Source organism: Hemiscyllium ocellatum, chromosome 36 (genome assembly GCF_020745735.1).
Source record: "Hemiscyllium ocellatum isolate sHemOce1 chromosome 36, sHemOce1.pat.X.cur, whole genome shotgun sequence".
In the NCBI taxonomy this organism is placed as follows: domain Eukaryota; kingdom Metazoa; phylum Chordata; class Chondrichthyes; order Orectolobiformes; family Hemiscylliidae; genus Hemiscyllium; species Hemiscyllium ocellatum.
Window position 1 is genome coordinate 42,530,506 of NC_083436.1, and position 20,006 is coordinate 42,550,511.

Consider the following 20,006-nt stretch of genomic DNA (forward strand, 5'->3'; position numbering starts at 1 on the left):
TTCCACCTAACGTATATATGCAATGTTATTTGAAAAGAGAAATGGAGTGGGCACTTGGATTGTTGTGCTGCATAACAATCCGAGCAGTTTCACAAAATCCACCCACAAGAGTTCAAAGTGCTAAATCTGGTTTATGATCTAATGTAACAATAGCTTAAAGACTGTTCCTGAGTACTTTGTGGTAGAGCTATTTTCTGCAGTGCTCTTCCTTGTGTTCTAACTCTGTCTCGCCTGCTTTCCCACAGCTGAAGCAGCTGATAAGTTGGGAAAGAACATCAAACTGGTGGAACGTTTAGTAGAATGGTGTGATGCAAAGGATCATGCTGGCGTCATGGGTGAATCGAACAGGCTGCTATCGGCACTGATCAGACACAGCAAATCAAAGGTCTGTTTTGAGAAATGTTACTCTGTAAAGTCTCCTCCTTATGAAGTAAAGTTGGGAATCTGCACATCTGATGCTAATGTGCATCTGTATTTAATTTTATTTTTATTTATCTGAATTTTTGATCGTTAACTAGCAAAAGGATTGTGGAAAGGATTCCTATTTTTCTTAAAAACAAATTACTGCCACTTATTGTAAATGCAGTTTCAACTGTTTGCTCAACCAGTGGGTATATTCAGCTGCAGGTGAATTGCTACAGGGAATGTGTATGAAGTGAAATTTGGCCAGCAATGAGCAGTTGACAGGGATGAAGACCAGTTGTTGCTGATTGTAGCCTTCTATCTGTGTCCAATTATGTGATTGGCTCCTAGTTATCTGTACAAGTTGTGGTTGTAAATAATATAGCCAGAAACCTTCAGACTCTGGAAGGAGAAATGGTGTCCTTTTTCTCCACAGAAAAGAAAGATGCCTTCAGCCTCCCTCCCTAATATCTGTAAACTATTGCTTTGTCAGAGACTGAATTGTAACTAATTTCTTGCTGCTCCTTGATTGCTCTTCTCCAGATACTTTCAGGAGGCACAAGTCCTGGCAAGTCAAAAGGTTCATCTCCGAGAACCTGTGGGCAGGGTCCATTTCACTGCCTTCCTAGTCATTCCCTCTGCCCAAAGCAATATTTATTTTCATCTGCCTGCATGCATGTCAGGAATGGTTAGAGTTACGTATTGATATTTTAGATTCTAGCTACAGGAAAACACCTATTTATTTGTAATAAGTACTGATTATTGTGAACAACTGAAGCCTGATCTGTGTTTTCTGCCAACCTGATTCTACAAAACTGCCCAATTACCTGTCTTTTATACTTTTATTATGTCTTCCGGAATAGCAGGGCTGGGTTTTCAGTATGCTACCCCAGTGAGGTGTGACATACAGTACTGAATAAATGGGTTGTTGTGTCTGTGGATTAGAATACAAATGTATAACCAAAAAAGTTACAGAAAAGGCTAAATTATACACATTTTTGGTAAAAACAGGATCCAACAAAACTAAAATTGGACAGTCACTAAAACATATTTGAAAAAAATCAGCTGAGTTTTGCATCAACACAGCATTTTCTGTCTGTAATGGCATGGAAACATTTTTCTGCTGAGGATTTGTAAAAGTTATGGCACAAATGTTTTGAAAATTATTGTAACATTTGTATGTTCTAAAATATTGCAATGAGTGTCATGTTCTGTGGTTTAAAAAGCGTTTTGTAGCAATCTTATTTCATCAAGAAGCAAATGCTCAGTTTTTATTGCAGTGTACTCACTGTTTACACTACCTGCTGTTTTATTTTCTTGCAGCTTTACTTAAAAGAGCTAATTCTGAGAGATTTTGGCATGTTATTCATCCTTGCTTCTGTGGATATATAAATGGTAGCACCAAGAACCTGCTCCTGCTATTTATTTTTAAAAGTCACATTAATGGAAACTTATTCAAGGTAGTAATTAGCAGTAAGGTGACAGTTCTAACAGAATATATTTTATTCCGCTCTTTAATTATAGCATTACTCTGTATTTCAGAAGTAAGCACACGGGGTTACCAACTCCTAATGTTTATCTGTGTCCAATCAAATACGTAATTGCCCGTAATATAAGCTGGCGTATATAACAAAATAAGCCTATCTTCTAAAAATGGAATTAGAACGTGTAATCTTTGATTAACTCCCTGGAATATTGTGTGCAGTTCTGGTCTCCAAATATGAGGAAAGACATTCTGGCTATTGAGGGAGTGCAGCATAGGTTCACGAGGTCAATTCCTGGAATGGCGGGACTATCTTATGTTGAAAGATTGGAGCGACTGGGCTTGTATACCCTTGAGTTTAGAAGATTGAGAGGGGATCTGATTGAGATGTATAACATTATTAAAGGATTGGACACTCTAGAGGCAGAAAACATGTTTCCACTGATGGGTGAGTCCCGTACCAGAGGACAAAGCTTAAAAATAAGGGGTAGGCCATTTAGGACAGAGATGAGGAGAAACTTCTTCACCCAGAGAGTGGTGGGTGTGTGGAATGCTCTGCCCCAGATCCATTTCTCTCTGTCTAATGCACCTAACACGATGGACAGTTTAGCATGGCCAGTCCACCTGACCTGCACATCTTTGGACTGTAGAAGGAAACTGGAGCACATGGAGGAAACCCACGCAGACACGAGGAGAGTGTGCAAACTCCACTTTCTTCCATATGTTCCAGTTTTCTTTTCTAGAAAAATTATGGTTGATTTATTGAGTCATAGCGTTTTTTGCAGCATGGTAAAAGGTCTTTGAGGCAATCATGTTGGCCTGGTCATCAGCCAACTATCTAAATATAAAGAAAGAGTTGGATAGAGCTCTCGAGGATAGTGGAATCAAGGGTTATGGAGATAAGGCAGGAACAGGATACTGATTAAGGATGATCAGCCATGATAATGAATGGTGGTGCAGGCTCAAAGGGCAGAATGGCCTACTCCTGCACCTACTGTCTAACTATTCAATTTAATGTAGAAACTGCAATTAATTATAACAGAAATGTATACAAGTTTAATATTGGAATTCCCTGTGAAAGATGGTATAAACTTTAATGTAGCAACCCATTTGTATGAAATAGATTGCTACATTACTAGTTGAAAAATGTTACATTTCAAAATATTTGTATATAAGATTGGGTGACATGGTGGCATAGCGGTGAGCACTGCTACCTTACAGTACCAGCATCTCTAGTGCAATTCCAGCTTTGGGTGACTATCTATGTGGAGTTTGCATATCCTTCCCTTCTACTGGGTTGCTCCAGTTTCCTCCCACAGTCCAAAGATTTGGCCATGATAAATTGCTCCATCGCATCTGGGGTGTGCAGGGTAAGTGGATAAGCTATAATATATGCAGTGTTACAGAGATAGGCTATAGAGGGTGGTCTGAGTGGGAAGCTTTTCAGAGGGACAGTGCGGACTCGATTGGCCAAATGGCCTCTAGTTGCACTGTTGGGATTCCATGATTGCAGTTTTAATTTTGTTGTTCCAATAAAATTATGTGCAAATATTTTTGTCAAAATCAAATTCCCTGGCACCACACATTTAATCCTGATTCTCTGTTCTCAGTGGAGTATATTATATTTCCAAGCATCCTCAGAACTTGTGAAACAGTCTTGTTCAGTAATGATCCTGAAGCAGCTAACTACATCTTTAGCTTATTCTTGTGCATACCTCTAAAATGTTTAAACATGTTGGCCCAAAACTTGGCAAAATAAAACCATTTGGAGTTAGTAAGGACTGCAGATGTCAGAAGTCAGAGTTGATAAAATGTGAAGCTAGAATGGCACAACAGGTCTGGCAGCTTCAGAAGAGCAAGAAAGTTGACATTTTGGATCGGAATCCTTCATCAGGACTGGCCCATTTTATCAACTTAAAATAAAGCCACTATTTATGCACAAATGTCACAGCAGCTTTAAGAGGGAAGATACAGGTTCAAAGTAGAAATCAAAACGTTGCTATAGAACTTGGCCCTTAATAATCAGCTTTATGTATACTGCATCTTGCTGCCTACACCCTTGTCCTTTCAAATGCATTAAGTGATAGATAAGGACCACATTTGTGAAAATTCTTGCATGTCATTTTAATTGTGTTGCATATTAAGTCCTCTGACACTGAAAATTAACCTTTATAAGTGTGGGGTGTTATATCTTAAAGTTTTAATTGTTGGAGAGTTAAAACTATGTTTAATATGCCCCGTTTTGTTTTCTCCATCCAATCTTTCTTTCTCATTATTTTCCTTTCTGTATCTGATTTGACTGAGTCTATCTATCATAACTTGCATTTCCTTCTCAGTTCCTATCATGTTAATTTTACATACCTCCAATCTGATTTTTTAAGAAGTTACATGATTACATGCTCTGTGGGAAAAGCGCAATGTTTTTAACTCTCCCTCCCAGCAATTATTGTAACATTTGTAGTGCAAAATGCTGCCCACTTAAAATACGAAGGACAAGTGTGACTACTGGCAAACACCTTTTTTATGGCAGGGCACAAGATTTTGGATTGTAAAGATCTGAATAAAATTACAGAAGTCTTCCACATTTCTACATAACTATATTTATTGTGTAGTTATAAGAATATCAGAACAGAAATAGGTCACTCAGCCTTTCAAGCTGCTCATCCGTTTGGTACAATCATGGCTGATGAAAGCTGCATTGTCTTTTACCCGCAGTATCAATCATTAATGTTTATGGGGATAATCAAAACTTCATTACTTCTTCAAATATACTCCGGCTGAACTTCTGCTGCCCTGTGAGGTAGCAGATTTCAAAGATCCACAGCTGAGTTTAGAAAAAAATTTCTCATCTCAGTCCTAAGTGGTATCCATTTTGTATTTAAACTGTGCTGTGTTTTTTTTTAATTCATTCACAGGATGAGGGCTGGCTATCAGCATTTATTTCTGGATCAGTGATGCTGGAAGAGCACAGCAATTCAGGCAGCATCCACAGTACATCGAAATCAGCATTTATTGCACATCTCTAATTACCCAGAGGGCAGTTAAGAGTCAACCACTTTGCTATGGGTCTGGAGTCACATGTAGGTCAGACCAGCTAAGGATGTCAGTTTTCTTCCCTAAAGGACGCTAGTGAACCAACTGGTCTTTTCTGACAATTGACAATGGATGCATGGTCATCATTAGACTCTTAATTCCAGGTGTTTATTGAATTCAAATTCCACCATCTGCCTTGGCAGAACTCTAACCTGGGTCTCTAGATTAACAATCCAGCGATAATACCATTAGACCATCACCTCCCTTGGTTGGCACATCTCCTTTCCATGGTGACTTCTAGACTTGCCACGGAAACCTCCTGCCTACTCCTTTTAAGTGTTTTATAGGTTACAATGAGATCATCTTACATGCTTTTGAGAATGCAGGCCTACTTTGCCCAATTTCTCCTCACTAGGACAGTCCAACCGTCCCAGGAACAAGTCTGGTGAACTTTCATTGTAATCGTTCTCTGGCAATTGTATGTTTCCTGAGATAAGGACCAAAACTATAAATAGTACTTCAGGTGGAGTCTAACCATGCTCATGTACAATTTCAGTACGATTTTACTAGTCCTAACTATACACACACTCTCTTGCAATAAAGGCTAACATTCCATTAGCTTTAATAGCTTCCTGCACCTGCAGGTTATTCTTAAGTGATTTTTGTTTTCAACAAGGGCACCCAAGTCTTTTTTGCACATCTACACTTTCTAAGCTCTTACCTTCTAAGAAATGTTCTGTGCATCTGTTCTTTCTACCAAAGTGGATACCCTAACGTTCCTGTATTATATTCCATCTGCCACGTTCTTGCCCATTCAGTAAGCCTGTCCAAATCCTGAAAATATTGCACATCTTCACAATGTTTATTTCTGCTTACTTTAATACTTCTAAATTTGAAAATGATATACATTTGGTCCCTACACTCAATCATATTATGAACAACTGGGGCCTAGGTACTACTGCTTGTTGTCAAATGCGCAAATGATCCATTTATTCCTACTTTTTACTGTTAGTTAATGCTTTATCTATGCCAATGTGTTTCTTCCTATGCCATGTGCTTATAACTAACCTCCCTTGTCAGAAGCCTGATGAAAACCCACATACAGGGGAACCTCAATTATCCGAACAAGATGGGTGGCATTATTTTGTTTGGATAATCAATTATTCTGTTAATCAATTAAATGCCTTTCTTCTGGGGCTCGGAGTTTTTAAAAGTCTGCTCCACGTTCAGGAGACTGCAGCAGTGTGCGAGCCCCTACCCCCCCCAACTCCGTCCAACACCTGCCCCCGACACCCCCGCCCCCCCACCCCGCGGCCAACCCATCCAACACCTCTCCCCACCCTGCAACACTGCCCCCTGCTCAACCATCCCCATCCCTATGCTGCCCACCCCCATCCCTATGCCGCCTACCCCCACCCCCTCACCAGGACAGCTGGCCTGGAAACCAACAACAAGGCTGCTGCTGCTGCCTTTCTGGGGTAAGTCTCCAAAGAGCGCACACACCACAGCCCCCCCCCCCCCCCACCTTTGACTGCAACTTTTTGACAGGTTCCACCTCTGCCCTGTACAGGACAATGTTGGTCAGATTACCTGGGGAAGGCGGTGGGGGATGAGGTGGTTTAGGGTACACTCCTCTGTAGAACTCCAGGGAAAGTGTAGGGAGAGAGAGGGCGGAAGGTCAGTCATTTGGAGACTGTGCCTGTTTAATCACTAAACAAAAGACGCGATCAATTTTGGAAACCCATCTTTAATGTAATGTTTCTATCGGGACCTCGATCTCCTATGGGTAATCCGATTTTCGGATAATTTGTATTCTGATAATCAGGGTTCCTTTGTATACTATATTTGTAAATCATCTTGATCAACTTTGTTACGAACATCCTCAAAAGACACTAAAATGCTGGATGATGGAAATTTGAAACAAAAAACAGTGCTGGAGAAACTTAGTAGGTCTGCCAGCAACTGTGAAGAGAGAAACAGAACAGAACATTGTCAAAAAATGCTGTTATCAAATGTGTTTTTTCTTTTGCAAATCCATGCTATGTACAATCAGATAATTTTTATCCATGTATGTACTTAACAACATGCCTTATGATAGATCCTAGCATTTTTCTTACTCCTGATGTAAAATAGATGTGTAGTTCCCTGTCCTTTTTTCCTACTGCTTCTTTCTTAAATAGTGGGGTGATGTTTTGCAAGCTTCCAATGTGCAGGCATCACGCCAGAATCTGTAGAACTTATGATCACCATTGTATATACTGTCGCAGTCACCACCACCTCTAACACCCTGGGATGTACGCTATCTGATCCTGGGACCTAGTAGCGTTCTGCCCCTTCTTTATTAATACCAATTTTCTTAATCTTCATTTTTCTCTAGTTACTTGGAAATCTCATATCTTCCTCAGTAAAAACAGACATAAAGTAATCTATTATTGTAAATGGTGATTTACCTCATCTCTAATAAAAATTATATCACACCTGAAACTATTTTTAAGTGGAATTTATGCTTAAAAGTACAAATGGTGCTACTTTGACAGTTTTATTTTCATTAAAGTGAATTTAATTTTGCTGAAAAAGACACTTTGAAGCTTTCCATCTTGTATTGATCAGAACAATTGCACGAATGCCAAAATCCAAACCATAAGAACAACTTACGCTGCAGGAGAAATGGCATTGCTATGGAGAAAACATCAATGGAACATCGATGTGATTCTTGGGGAATCTGACAGGCATTTGTTTTGTGGTTTGCAAGTGCAATTGGTTGACTACTGTCTGTACTCTGCTAATTATGAGCATCCACAGGAGCATGTTATTGTTCATCTACTATTAGATATGATTCTGCAATTGGCCAGTATTTGCTGAACAGCCCTGAGTGCTCTAATTCTACCAGTGACTAATTTTAAGGATTTTAAATTTAATTTATTCCATCTCATTACATGGCTCATTGATGCTTCCTACATGGTGTGCCAGTCAATATGCAAGGACACATTACTTGTAAAACAAAAGGATATATTCATGTTTTACACCTTTTATTGAATTACTTGTTGGCCTTTTCTGACTGCGAACTCCATTACCTCTGCCTGCCTTCATGTTAGAGTATAAATGTGTCAGAGTAATTCAAATTCCGTATTTCAAGGACGTTAAAAGATTCCCTTTCTCTTTGTTTCACCTCATTCAATAATCTTGAAAATTGAGTGAATTAAGAGAATTTCTGAATGTTATCTTGAAGGTTTTTATGCTCTTTAGCACTGATTTTAAAGTCAGTAAATTCATAAATGTGGGTCAATTATTTGACATCACTAGTAATATTCCTTTGATTTATGAATATTCAAACTCATTGTTTAAAAATACTAACCGCTATCTTCCTGTGATTTGTAAGGACGTTGTCAAAGCCATCGTTCAAAGTGGTGGTGTTAAACATTTGGTCACTATGGCAACAAGTGAGCATGTTATTATGCAGAATGAAGCTCTTGTTGCTTTGGGATTGATTGCTGCTCTGGAACTTGGTGAGTAGTGACTAAGTTGTAGGACTTACTTTAAGCAATTTGTTGCAACTTTGTTAGTTTTGTGGGAATAGAAAACATCATGTCTGTTAAACATCACACAACAAATGAGTATGCCTACGACTAGTAGCCGGTTTTGCATCTCATTGCTTTAACTACAGTGCCTGAGTTTTATTGAACTACAGTTTCTGAAAAGTGGTGAGTATTTTGGACTTGTTGGGCTATTTTAATCAACTTAATTGTTCAAGTTTACGATTCTTATGGCAAAGAGTTGTACTGCTCAGAAATTAAGCTTTTCCCTTCAGGTTTTTAGTTGAAATTAGGGATAATTTTATTCTCAAATACATTTTTCTGCAAATAGAGAGAATTGTACTAAAAAATGTAAACCAAATCCTCCCTGTCACCTGACCAGAATTGTACGGTGTACTATTCATCTTTTGTGAAGCAAGCATAAAGCAACAATGGATGAATATAATGCAAGGAGGATAGTGGCAATTGAAAGCAAGTGCCAGTCATTCAAACTTGCTCCGTCTCCAGCATGTACAGATTAGCTGTTTGAAGTAGTCACCGTTTCAAAGAACAAACAAAGTTACAGCACAGGAACAGGTCCTTCAACCCTCCAAGCCTGCACCAATCCAGATCCTCTATGAAAAACTGTCACGTATTTTCCAAGGATCTGCATCCCTCTGCTCCCTGCCCATTCATAGATCTGTCTAGGTACATCTTAACTGACGCTATTTATGTCTGCCTCTACCACCTCCGCTGGCAACATGTTCCAGGCACCCACTACCCTCTGCATAAAGAACTTTTCACACATCTCCCTTAAACATTTCCTCTCTCATCTTGAACTTGTGACCCTTAGTAACTGAGTCTCCAACTCTGAGGAAAAGCCATTCTTGCTATCCACTCTGTCTATATACCCGTCATGATTTTGTAGACCTCAATCAGGTGCCCCCTCAACCTCCGTCTTTCTAATGAAAATAAACCTAATCTACTCAACCTCTCATAGCTCGCGCCCTCCCTACCATACAACATCCTGGTGAACCACCTCTGCATCCTCTCCAAAGCATCCACATCCTTTTGGTAATGTGGCAACCAGAACTGTACACAGTATTCCAAATGTGGCCAAACTGAAGTCTTATACAATTGCAACATGACCTGCCAACTCTTCTGCTCAATACCCCATCTGACAAAGGAGAGCATGCCATATGCCTCCTTGAACACTCTATCAACCTGCATTGCCACCTTCAGGGAACAATGGACCTGAATATCCAGATCTCTCTGTACATCAATTTTCCCCAGGGTTTTTTCCACTTGCGTATAATTCACTCTTGAATTGGATCTTCCAAAATGCATCACCTTGCATTTGTCCAGATTGAACTCCATCTGTCATTTCTCCATCCAACTCTCTAATCTACCTATAATTCTGCATTCTGAGTCCCCTTCACTATCTGCTGCTCCACCAATCTTAGTTTCATCTACAATCTTGCTAAGACCACCTATACCTTCCTCCAGATCATTTATGTATACCTCAAACAGTGGTCCTATCATGGGTCTCTGTGGAAAACCATTGGTTACAGTTCTCCATTTTGAGAAACTCCCTTCCACTACTACTATTTCCTATTGCCCAGCTAGTTCTCTATCCATCAAGCTACTACACCCTGGACCTCATGCGGCTTCACTTTCTCCGTTAGTCTACCATGAGGAACTTTATCAAACGCTTTACTAAAGTCCATGTGATATCTACAGCCCTTCCCTCATCAATCAATCAATTTTGTCACTTCCTCAGAGTTCTATTAAATTGGTAAGATATGACCTTCTCTGCACAAAACCAAATGGGAATAGATCCTATCTCTCGGTATCTTCTCCAGCAGCTTCCCTACCAATAACATTAGGCTTACCAGTCTAGAATTACTTGGATTATCCCTGCTACCCTTAAACAAGGGAACAACATTAGCAATTCTCTAGTCCTCCAGGACCCCACCCATATTCAAAGATGCTGGAAAGATATTTTTAAGGCTCCAGCTATTTCCTATCTTGCTTCCCTCAGTAACCTGGGGTAGATCCCCCCAGGACCTGGGGACTCGTTTGCCTTAATGCCTTTTAGAATACCCAACTCTTCCTCCCTCCTTATGCCAGCTTGACCTAGAAAAATCAAATATCGATGCCTAACCTCAACGTTCATCACATCCCTTTCCTCAGTGAATACAGATACAAAGTAGTCATTAAGAATCTCACCCGTCGTCTTTGACTCCACTCATAACTTTCCTCCTTTGTCTTTGAGTAGGCCAGTCCTTTGTCTAGTTACGCTCTTGCTCCTTGTATACAAATGAAAGGCTTTGAGATTTTCCTTAACTCTGTTTGCTAAAGATATTTCATTACCCCTTTTAGCCATCTAAATTACTCATTTCAGATTGGTCCTACTTTTTTGATATTCTTTCAAAGCTTTCTGTTTTCAGTCACCTAAATATTTTTGTATGCTTCCTTTTTATCTAGTCTCAATTTCACCTGTTATCCATGGTTCCCTAATCTTGCCATTTCTATCCCTCATTTTCACAGGGACATGTCTGTCCTGCACTCTAATCGATCTCTTTTTGACAGCCTCCCACATATCAAATGTGGATATACCTTTAAACAGCTGCTCCCAATTCACATTCCCCAACTCCTGCTGAATTTTGCTATAGTTGGCCTTCCCCCAATTTAGCACTGTTGCTCCTATATCTTTCCATAATGTGTTTGTATATTTGTACCTCTATCTCTCGCTTGCTGTTGGGAGGTCTGTAGTACAGCCCCAACATTTGTTACCACACCTTCCTATTTCTGAGCTCTGTCCATATTGCCTCACTGCTCGAGTCCTCCATAGTGCCCTCCTTCAGCACAGCTGTGATATCCTCTCTGACCAGTAATGCAACTCCTCCATCCCGCCTAAAGCATCGATATCCTGGGATATTTAGATGCCAATCATGTCCTTCCCTCAACCAAGTCTCAGTAATAGCAATAACATCATACTCCCAGGTACTAATCTAAGTGCTAAGTTCATCTGTCTTAACTACTACACTTCTCACATTGAAACAAATGCACCTCAGACCACCTGCCCCTTTGTGTTCATCATCTGCTTCCTGCCTCCTCTTTCCCTTAGTCACCCTGACTTCACGATCTAGTTCCTTACAGGCTTTAGTTACTACCTTCTTACTGTCCACTAACCACCTCATTTAGTTTCCATTCCCCTGCCACATTAGTTTAAGTACTCTCCTCTCCAACAGTGTTAGCAAAAGTACTGCAAGGACTCATTCGTTCCAGTCTGGCCCAGGAGTAGACTGTGTACAATTTGTAATCGCCCCACCTCCCCCAGAACCTGTCCCAATGACCCAAAAATTTTAACCCCTCCCTGCTGTACCATCACTCAAGCCACGCATTCATCCTGCCTGTTCTTTCATTTCTACTCTTGACAAATAGGACCTCTTCATGTAGCTCACGTAGGAGACAACAGTTATCCCAGAATGCAGTGAAGTAAGCTTTCAAGACTCCCTTGCCAAGGAAATTTTGATCCTAGAAGTGCGACAGCTGTGCAATCAGAGAGCACACCAGGAAACGACAGATTCCAGTGCAGATTTAGAGTTTCTCAAATTACTTATCTAGACTGCTCTTTTTGTTTTCAATTACCTTGCATTGTAGCTATCACTCAACAACAAGGTTTCTTAATTGCTTAGGAAGAACAAAGTAAACTTTTGAATTTTACACAAGTCTGTGCTCTAGTGTATTCTTATTCAAGAGGAAGGTATTAAATGTCTTTGCGTCAGCTTTTGTGTGATTGATCAACTTAATTTATTATTGTGGCATTATAAGTATAAAACATTCTGGAATAATCATTATGTACTGTTGTGATCCTGCCTGATAATGTTGGACAAGTCTGATGCCAGAGTGAGACCTGGCTTGATAAATTATGAATTTTAGTTCACCCTGATTCCACTTTTAAAGCTCCTTCTTTAGTTGGCATTGCTATAATTGGTTTGTTTTGAGCAAACCCCTGCATTCACCAATGTATTTCATCAGTCAGATACTTTTCCTGAGCCTCTTAAACTAACACAGCTCACACTACAGTATTTAACATGGATGCATTAAACACCTCTTCCACAGCGTTTGCTGAGAAATGACCCTGAAGTATTTCTTAATGATACTGAGCCACTCTACTTTATTTTTTGTCCTGACTATTTTAGAGGCTAATAAACTACACTACAACTGACACAGACTTTGGTCTCTGCATAACCTGCTTCACACTCTGGTTGGTGGGGAGGACCCACACATTCACTGACCTTCTGGATAGTTATATCACCTTTCTTTTTGTTAAAATTATGCACTCCCGATAACATAGAACATTTCATTGCTCGGCAACAAGCCATGTTTCTCTCTCCTACACTTGGTTCTAAATACTGAACAATTCTCTTGAGCATTGTTAAAAGCCTTATTTAAATATGTCAACAAATTTCGTGAAGAACCTGCACAGCAATACATACTATTAATCTACAAGTAATTTTTACATTTCTATTGTTCAACATCTCTTCAGTTTTCAACCTTTCATTGAGGATCATTTTGCAAAGGGCATTAAAAATAACTTATCACAAATATGCCAGTCCATCTTCAAACATACTGTATAACATTTGACAGATTAAAGGTTAGGCACAGTATAAATTCTTTCATTGTCATCAAACTGATTACAAATTTATGCTAGTTACCATTTGTATTACTATACCACTCAAATGTGTTTGACAGAAATGGGAACCACTGAATTTCCTTGAGTCAGATTGAGAAGCAATTTGGAGACCTTTTCAATGAGTTTATGTAGTTGTTTTGACAGACTGTAGTTTCTCCATATAAGCAAAAGAACAAGGGTGAAATGGTATTTTCTAAACCAAAATGAAGTATACTCGAAATGCCTACTGATTAATTGAAGTGTTACATCTTTATAAATAATTAACACTTTTTAAATAAAGTGAAGAGCTTCTGTTCTGTTAAAATGCTTTGCAGTGTTTCTCTGACAGCATCAGTGAGAACAAGAACTTCCAACGTAGGAAAAATGCTGGCACCTTAGTACAGTGCGTTAGTGCACCACATTGTACATTTCTCAGCAACAAACCCAAACAAGCAGACAAAACATGTCCAGAAACACTAGCCACTTCCCCTCCATTCAAAGACCTCCGGAAAATTACTGCCAGACTACCTAGACCCCTTGGCATCATGATAGGCAACAAACCTACCAACACACTAAAAAGCAGATAACAAACTTGAAAGACCCTATATAGACCTGAAGAAGGGCTCCTGCCCGAAACGTCGATTCTCCTGCTCCTTGGATGCTGCCTGACCTGCTGCGCTTTTCCAGCAACACCATTCAGCTCTGATCTCCAGCATTTGCAGTCCTCAATTTCTCCTAGACTCTATATAGACAACAAGCAAAACTAATGTAACTTACAAAATACCTTGCAAGGACTGTAATCAACACTACATTGGACAAACAGTCAGAAAATTAGCTATCAGGATACATGAACGTCGTGTATGACTCACCCTCACTAGTATTTTTACAAACAGATGAAGGAGGACAGCACTTCGATTGGGACAACACACCCATTCTAGGACAAGCCAAACAGAAACACGTGCAAGAATTCCTAGCAGCATGGCATTCCCAACACACCAACTTGGATCCCATTTATCACCCCTTGGGAAAAAAGAACAGGAACTGACATCACCACAGGAAATTACATCACCAGCCCAAGGAAACCTAAACAAATAAATAAAAAGCAGGCCTTACCACCAGTGCTTCATCCAGAGACTCGCTGATGTTACCTAGTATGTTAACAAAACGTCTGAAAACGCATCTTCCAGCTCAGCGAGCAAATCCTATATCCAACACTACATTGTTCTTTGATTTATGACATTGTAGTTGTACAGATTCTGAAGCTAATTAGTCTAATGACTGGTGCATTTACAAAGAAAATACTCAAACTATCATCAAACGCACCATCCCTTTAAGTATTCAGTAGTGGAATACCTAATTTTTGGATATTTTAAAAATATTAAATCAGATTGAACCCTTTTTCCACTGATTCAATTGAGCACACTCAACCAAATAACCCATTCATTGTAGACTTGAATTAAAGCAAAATACTACAGATACTGGAAATAAATAGGACAATGTTGGTGAGAAAGATTATACATTATAGGTTTGAGCTCACTTCGGATAGCTGTGACCCAAGCTAATTCACAATACGTTTTCATTTAGGAGAATTAAAGTGATCAAAAATGAAACTTGAAATGATTTCTATTTGAGTACATTAAAATCATCGGGCATAGTATTTGCAAGGGAACATTTAGCTTGGCATTTAAGTACGGGTGGAGAGAAACCACTTCATGGAAATTGAGTCATATCTTTGTTCATTGGATGTGATACACTTGAATTTATTTCTGATATTCAGTTTTGATGAGCTTTTTGTTTGCACCCTTAGGCACAGCTGAACAGGATCTGGAGAATGCTAAACTGGTGGAAATTCTGCACAAGCTGATTTCTGATGATTCCAGTGCACCTGAAATCAAGTACAACTCCATGATAATGATTTGCACCATAATGGGATCGGGTAAGGCTAATGGTCAGAAATAATCTCTGTTAAATAACTCTGTACCATCTGCACTATTTGAAATTGTAGACCAAGTATCAGCAATATAGAAACGGACTATTTAAGCCTTCTGTCCATCTCACCACATTGCCATACCTTTATTCCTTACTCCATGGTGCTGTTACCTAGCTTCCCCTTAAATCCATCTATACTAATCCTTGGTAGCAAGTTCCACATTCTCCCCTCTCTGGGTAAAATGTTTTAAATTCCTTACTTAATTTTAATGATCATAACCTGTGCTCTCTGGCCTGCAAATGAAAACATCTTTGTCCAGTTTATCAAACCTTTCTTATTGTTGGAGGCCTCTTCCCTTCTGTTACCAGACTTTTGAATGGACTTCTCATTAATTCTGATCTCTCCCCCTCTCTATGCACCTTCTCTATAGCTGTAACACTGTATTCTGCACTCCAAGCCTCCAACTCGGTGCCATCCTCCGAGCCTGTCCATCACTGCCCCCTCTGACCTTCTCCTTCACCTTCATCCACCTATTGCTTTCCCAACCACCCCTAGGCTTATGCCCGAAATGTCGATTCTCCTGCTCCCTGGATGCTGCCTGACCTGTGCTTTTCCAGCACAACACTCTTGACTCTGATCTCCAGCATCTGCAGTCCTCACTTCCTCCTCCCTGTATTCTGCACCCTGATGCACTTTGTACTGTATGATCGGCCTTAGCATACAAAACAACACTTTTTCACTATCTTGGTACACGTAACAAGGATACATTAACCAATCTATTAATCCACAATATGAAAACAAAATACTGCAAATGCTGGATATATGCAGCAGTTTGGGCAGCATCTGAGCAGAGTGAAAGAAAGTTATCATCGACATGACTCTTCAAAATTGAAACCTTGGGATTAATGCTGTTGAAAATGGACAAGAAGGAAAGGTCATGGAAAGGGAGATTGAGACCAAAGTGTGTGGAATCCAAGAGAAAGGGAGTGGAAATGGTGGATAACAGTAAAGGCATAGATCCAGGTTAGGTGCTAATTGGCTAAACTAAGGTAGGAATATTATAATAGGAAACAAAGTTCATGATCTGCTGATATTAAATTCAGTGTTGAGTCTACAAGGGTGTAAAATGAATTGGTGTTCCTCCAGCCTGTGTTAGGCTTCACTGGAACACTGCAGCTGGCTTAGAATAGAAATCTGAGCATCCGAACAGGATGGTATGTTTTGAACCAGCAAGCAATCCGAGCATCAACATCTTTTGTTTGTGGACTAAGCCGAGATGTTCCTGAAAGTGATAACCCACTCTGCATTTGGTCTCCCCAGTGTAGGGGAGACGTGCATGGCAGATGCAGTAGACTAGATTGAAAGAAGTGCAAGTGAATACTGCTTCACCTGGAAGAGGGAGAAGGTGTAAGACTAAGTATAACACATTGTGAATTTGTAGGAAGGTGCCATGATGGAGGAGGGGGGGATACTGCTGCAATAAGGTACTGAGGCTAATTGAGAAGTAGACCATGATATCAGGGAGGGAACAGTGTTTGCAAAATATTGAGAAGACCCAGTATCTCATAGTGGTGTAATGCTTGACATGGCTGATGATCATGGAAGACAAATCCCTCCTTTGTCTTCTCTCGAACTATTGCCTTTTGTTCTATGCTAAGGGAATGGTAATCTCAGAATTGTAGAAACCGTACAATGTGGAAATCGGCCATTTGGCCCATTGAGTCCGCACCAACTGTCTAAAACCTTTGATTTCCATTCTCTTTTACTTTTCCCTCACCTAGCCTTCAATTCTACATGGCCCTCCCTCCACTGACTTTATAGTATGAAACCCATGACGTTTCCACTTCTTCAGGTCCAAAGAAGAGACATTGGACTCAAAACATAAGCTGCTTCTCGATTTGAGCCATCCCTGCCTTCACACTTCTGCGGGGAGAAAAGTCCCAGTCTATTCAGTCTTCCTGCTTTTGAATAAACAGTGCAGTGCAGCATAGTCTAAAACATCTATGACACCCAGTGAGAACAAACAAGGCAGTTATCTTTATTTTACTTGCAATTTACTTATCATACATTTCAAATTCTATTTAATGTTTTAACATTGTTTCCCTTATGTTCTGTTTTCTAAGTAAGATTTTGTGCCTCACATGGCGCTATAAGTCTTGTAAACTTTCCATTGTACTCATGTGAGTACATGTGACAATAAACCAAATCCAATTCAAATTCTAAATGGCCAAATGCTGACATTAAAGTGCTAAGTATTTCTAATAATTTTCTTTATTCCTGCTTCTGGAGGTTTGTTTAGACTTGCAGTTCCCATCAGTGTCGTGGTAATAATCAGTCGAAAATTGCTTCAGCAAAATGGGGGTCATGAAAATACTGAATGTCACTGATACTGATGGAAGCTACCTTGGAGAAATTACTGTGGCAAAGCTGAATTACAATGTTCAGTTATAATTAGTGTTGCCTTGAAGATCTTGAAAGACCGTTATTAATTTTCTCGTTGCATTCTAGCTGCTACTCCTAACCTAATTTCTCCCATAATCATTATGTTGCTTGGTGACCGCTGACTCTTGTCAGTTGTAGCTCTTTTAGGGGTGAGAGGCAAGGAACTGGGAATTATAGAATGGTATAAAAAGGAACAATAGTTACATTTTGTTCAATCTGTTTAACATGAATGATGATGGATATTGGCTCCTGAGTTTGTGACTGAAACAGCGTGGTCGACGATGACTCATCTTAGCAATTTTGACTATTTGAACAAATAATTATTGCTTTTATCACTAATTGGTGTGCTACACCCATTTAAGCAAGTATTTACCCCATCAGCACCATTCTGAAACAAATCCTTCAAAAGTTCTATTTATTACTGCATTTATTAAATAGCCAAGACTGTTATTAGAATAGGAAACAAAATAAGGCAAGTATTTGGGGAGAAAGTGAGGACTGCAGATGCTGGAGATCAGAGCTGAAAATGTGTTGCTGGAAAGGTGCAATAGGTCAGGCAGTATCCAAGGAACAGGAGAATCGATGTTTCGGGCATGAGCCCTTCAGGAATGAGGAAAGTGTCTCATTCCTCATTCCTGAAGAAGGGCTCATGCCCGAAACGTCAATTCTCCTGCTCCTTGGATGCTGCCTGACCCGCTGCGCCTTTCCAGCAACACATTTTCAGTAAGGCAAGTACTTAGCCCAGTGTTAATTTTGTCCTCTCATTAGACTACTTTTAGTTGAGCCTGGTGAAATCTTAATTGTGCGCCATCTTAGTTAATTATTTCCTATGTGTTTCTCAAACTTCACAATCATGTGCCATGCACCATTAGTATTTTTCAACACAAGTCATTCTGCTTTGTTCAATGATGTTTGTAATATTTACCAACTGTTTTGCAGCTTCTCTCTCCCCTTTTATCACTACATGCTATTTCTACTGCTTTCTAATTGTCAGTGTGTGCTAAAATGACATGGATCCAGACTGTCATCATTCTGGTCTTATAAATACAAAATTCAATAATAGTGGTGAATGTGCAAAGCTGATGTGACGTTTATATGATTAGCGATGTTTTATTTGTTAACTTTGTGATTTGTGAAGTTGCTCCTAGTGAATGTATCATTACAACTGGAAGTTTAATATCAATCTGACTTGTCACTCATTTTTCACTGTCATTCTGCATATTTATACTTGGTATAAGCAAGATTTTTTTATTTTTCAGAACTACTTAGAAAAGAAGCACAAAATATGCCATTCAAGGAGGTCGTGTCAAAGCTTCGCCGCCATGAGAATAAGCTTGTAGCCCAGCAGGCATTAGTGACGGAGCAAAGACTGATTATTGAAAGCTGAGATTTGTTCCCCATTACCTGTTCTTTAGTGTCATGTCACTGGATCACCTTTGTCTGCTGTGAAATGCTCATGCGGTACCCTTGCTTCTCACCTGTCGTGCATGAATTAGATTGGTCCTGTCTTGACAAACAAAAAGCTGGACCAGGTACTTCCAGCTGTAAGCTGTGGTTTTAAACAAAAAACTTAGCCATTTGTCATCCCATGTCCACGTAATGTCCCTTTTAAATGCCTGAAGCAATATGGTAGAGCTTGCATGGTATAGTAAAATAACAATGTGGCAATGTTTATAGAAAAAATAATGCACACCTCCCATACAGCTGCCCCATTTGCATTTTGTACAGAACTGTAAAGCTATCAGCTGGAGAGGATGCAGAAATTAAACCTGGGTTTTCCTTTTAGATTCCGATATTGAAGCTTGCTCCATTCTTAACGCTTCCAAAAGCCCCACAAAACAACAATGGGAAAAGAAACTAGCGTGCATCATCAGTCCTTCCAGGTGTCCAGATGTTGGCTGTTAATTATGTAAAATTGTGGTACCTAGAATTAATAAATTAAATCTAGAGTTCTGAGTGGTGTTCTGTTGTGTTTTAAAAGCAGGATTTATTGAATGGTGTGAATTCCACCTACTCCTGGTGAACTGTATTGCCTTGCCATGAATTTTGTTCATATTTCCCCTGCACAAACAGGGCCTTTACAATCACTCTCTCATTTAGTAATTTGCAGTAACAACATATCTTTCGTCTTAAATTTGGCTCAAAGAAGTTGAAAATAGGAGTAGGCCATTCACCCAGTCCAGTCTGCTATACCATTCAATATGATTGTGGCTGATTATCCATCTCAGCAACCTGTTCTTGCTTTCTCCCCATGCCCTGTGATCCCTTTAGTCCCAAGGACAGTGTCTGACTCCCTTTTTGTGGTAGAAAATTCCACAGGCTCACTGCTGTCTAACTTCTCCTCATTGTGCTTCTTGCATGATGTCATTATGCTCCGTATCCACCTGGGTTAGACTGTTTGTCAGTTTCCTACCCAAACAGCCACAGAGCTGCTGTCTCTCACTTTACTCTACTGGTACGTACTCCTTCAAATATTGCACTTACCCCTCCTATAACATTTTCACAGGCTTCTTTTAAAGGACT

The 20,006-nt window shown here is 39.7% G+C and overlaps 1 protein-coding gene across 5 annotated transcripts in view; it reads left to right on the top strand.

The window, feature by feature from the left end:
- The window catches only part of rap1gds1 (RAP1, GTP-GDP dissociation stimulator 1), a 95,799-nt gene extending 76,360 nt beyond the window's left edge, over positions 1-19,439 (top strand). For 4 of the 5 annotated variants that reach the window (XM_060851337.1, XM_060851338.1, XM_060851339.1 and 1 more), the window contains 4 exons: positions 246-385; positions 8,298-8,424; positions 14,919-15,047; positions 18,743-19,439. In XM_060851337.1, coding sequence (XP_060707320.1) covers positions 246-385; positions 8,298-8,424; positions 14,919-15,047; positions 18,743-18,870 — 524 coding nt within the window. In that variant the 3' untranslated portion in view covers positions 18,871-19,439. Of the gene's footprint in view, positions 1-245; positions 386-4,800; positions 4,927-8,297; positions 8,425-14,918; positions 15,048-18,742 lie in introns of those variants that run through there. The other variant, XM_060851341.1, reaches the window with a different exon arrangement.
- Positions 19,440-20,006: the final 567 nt, after the last annotated feature.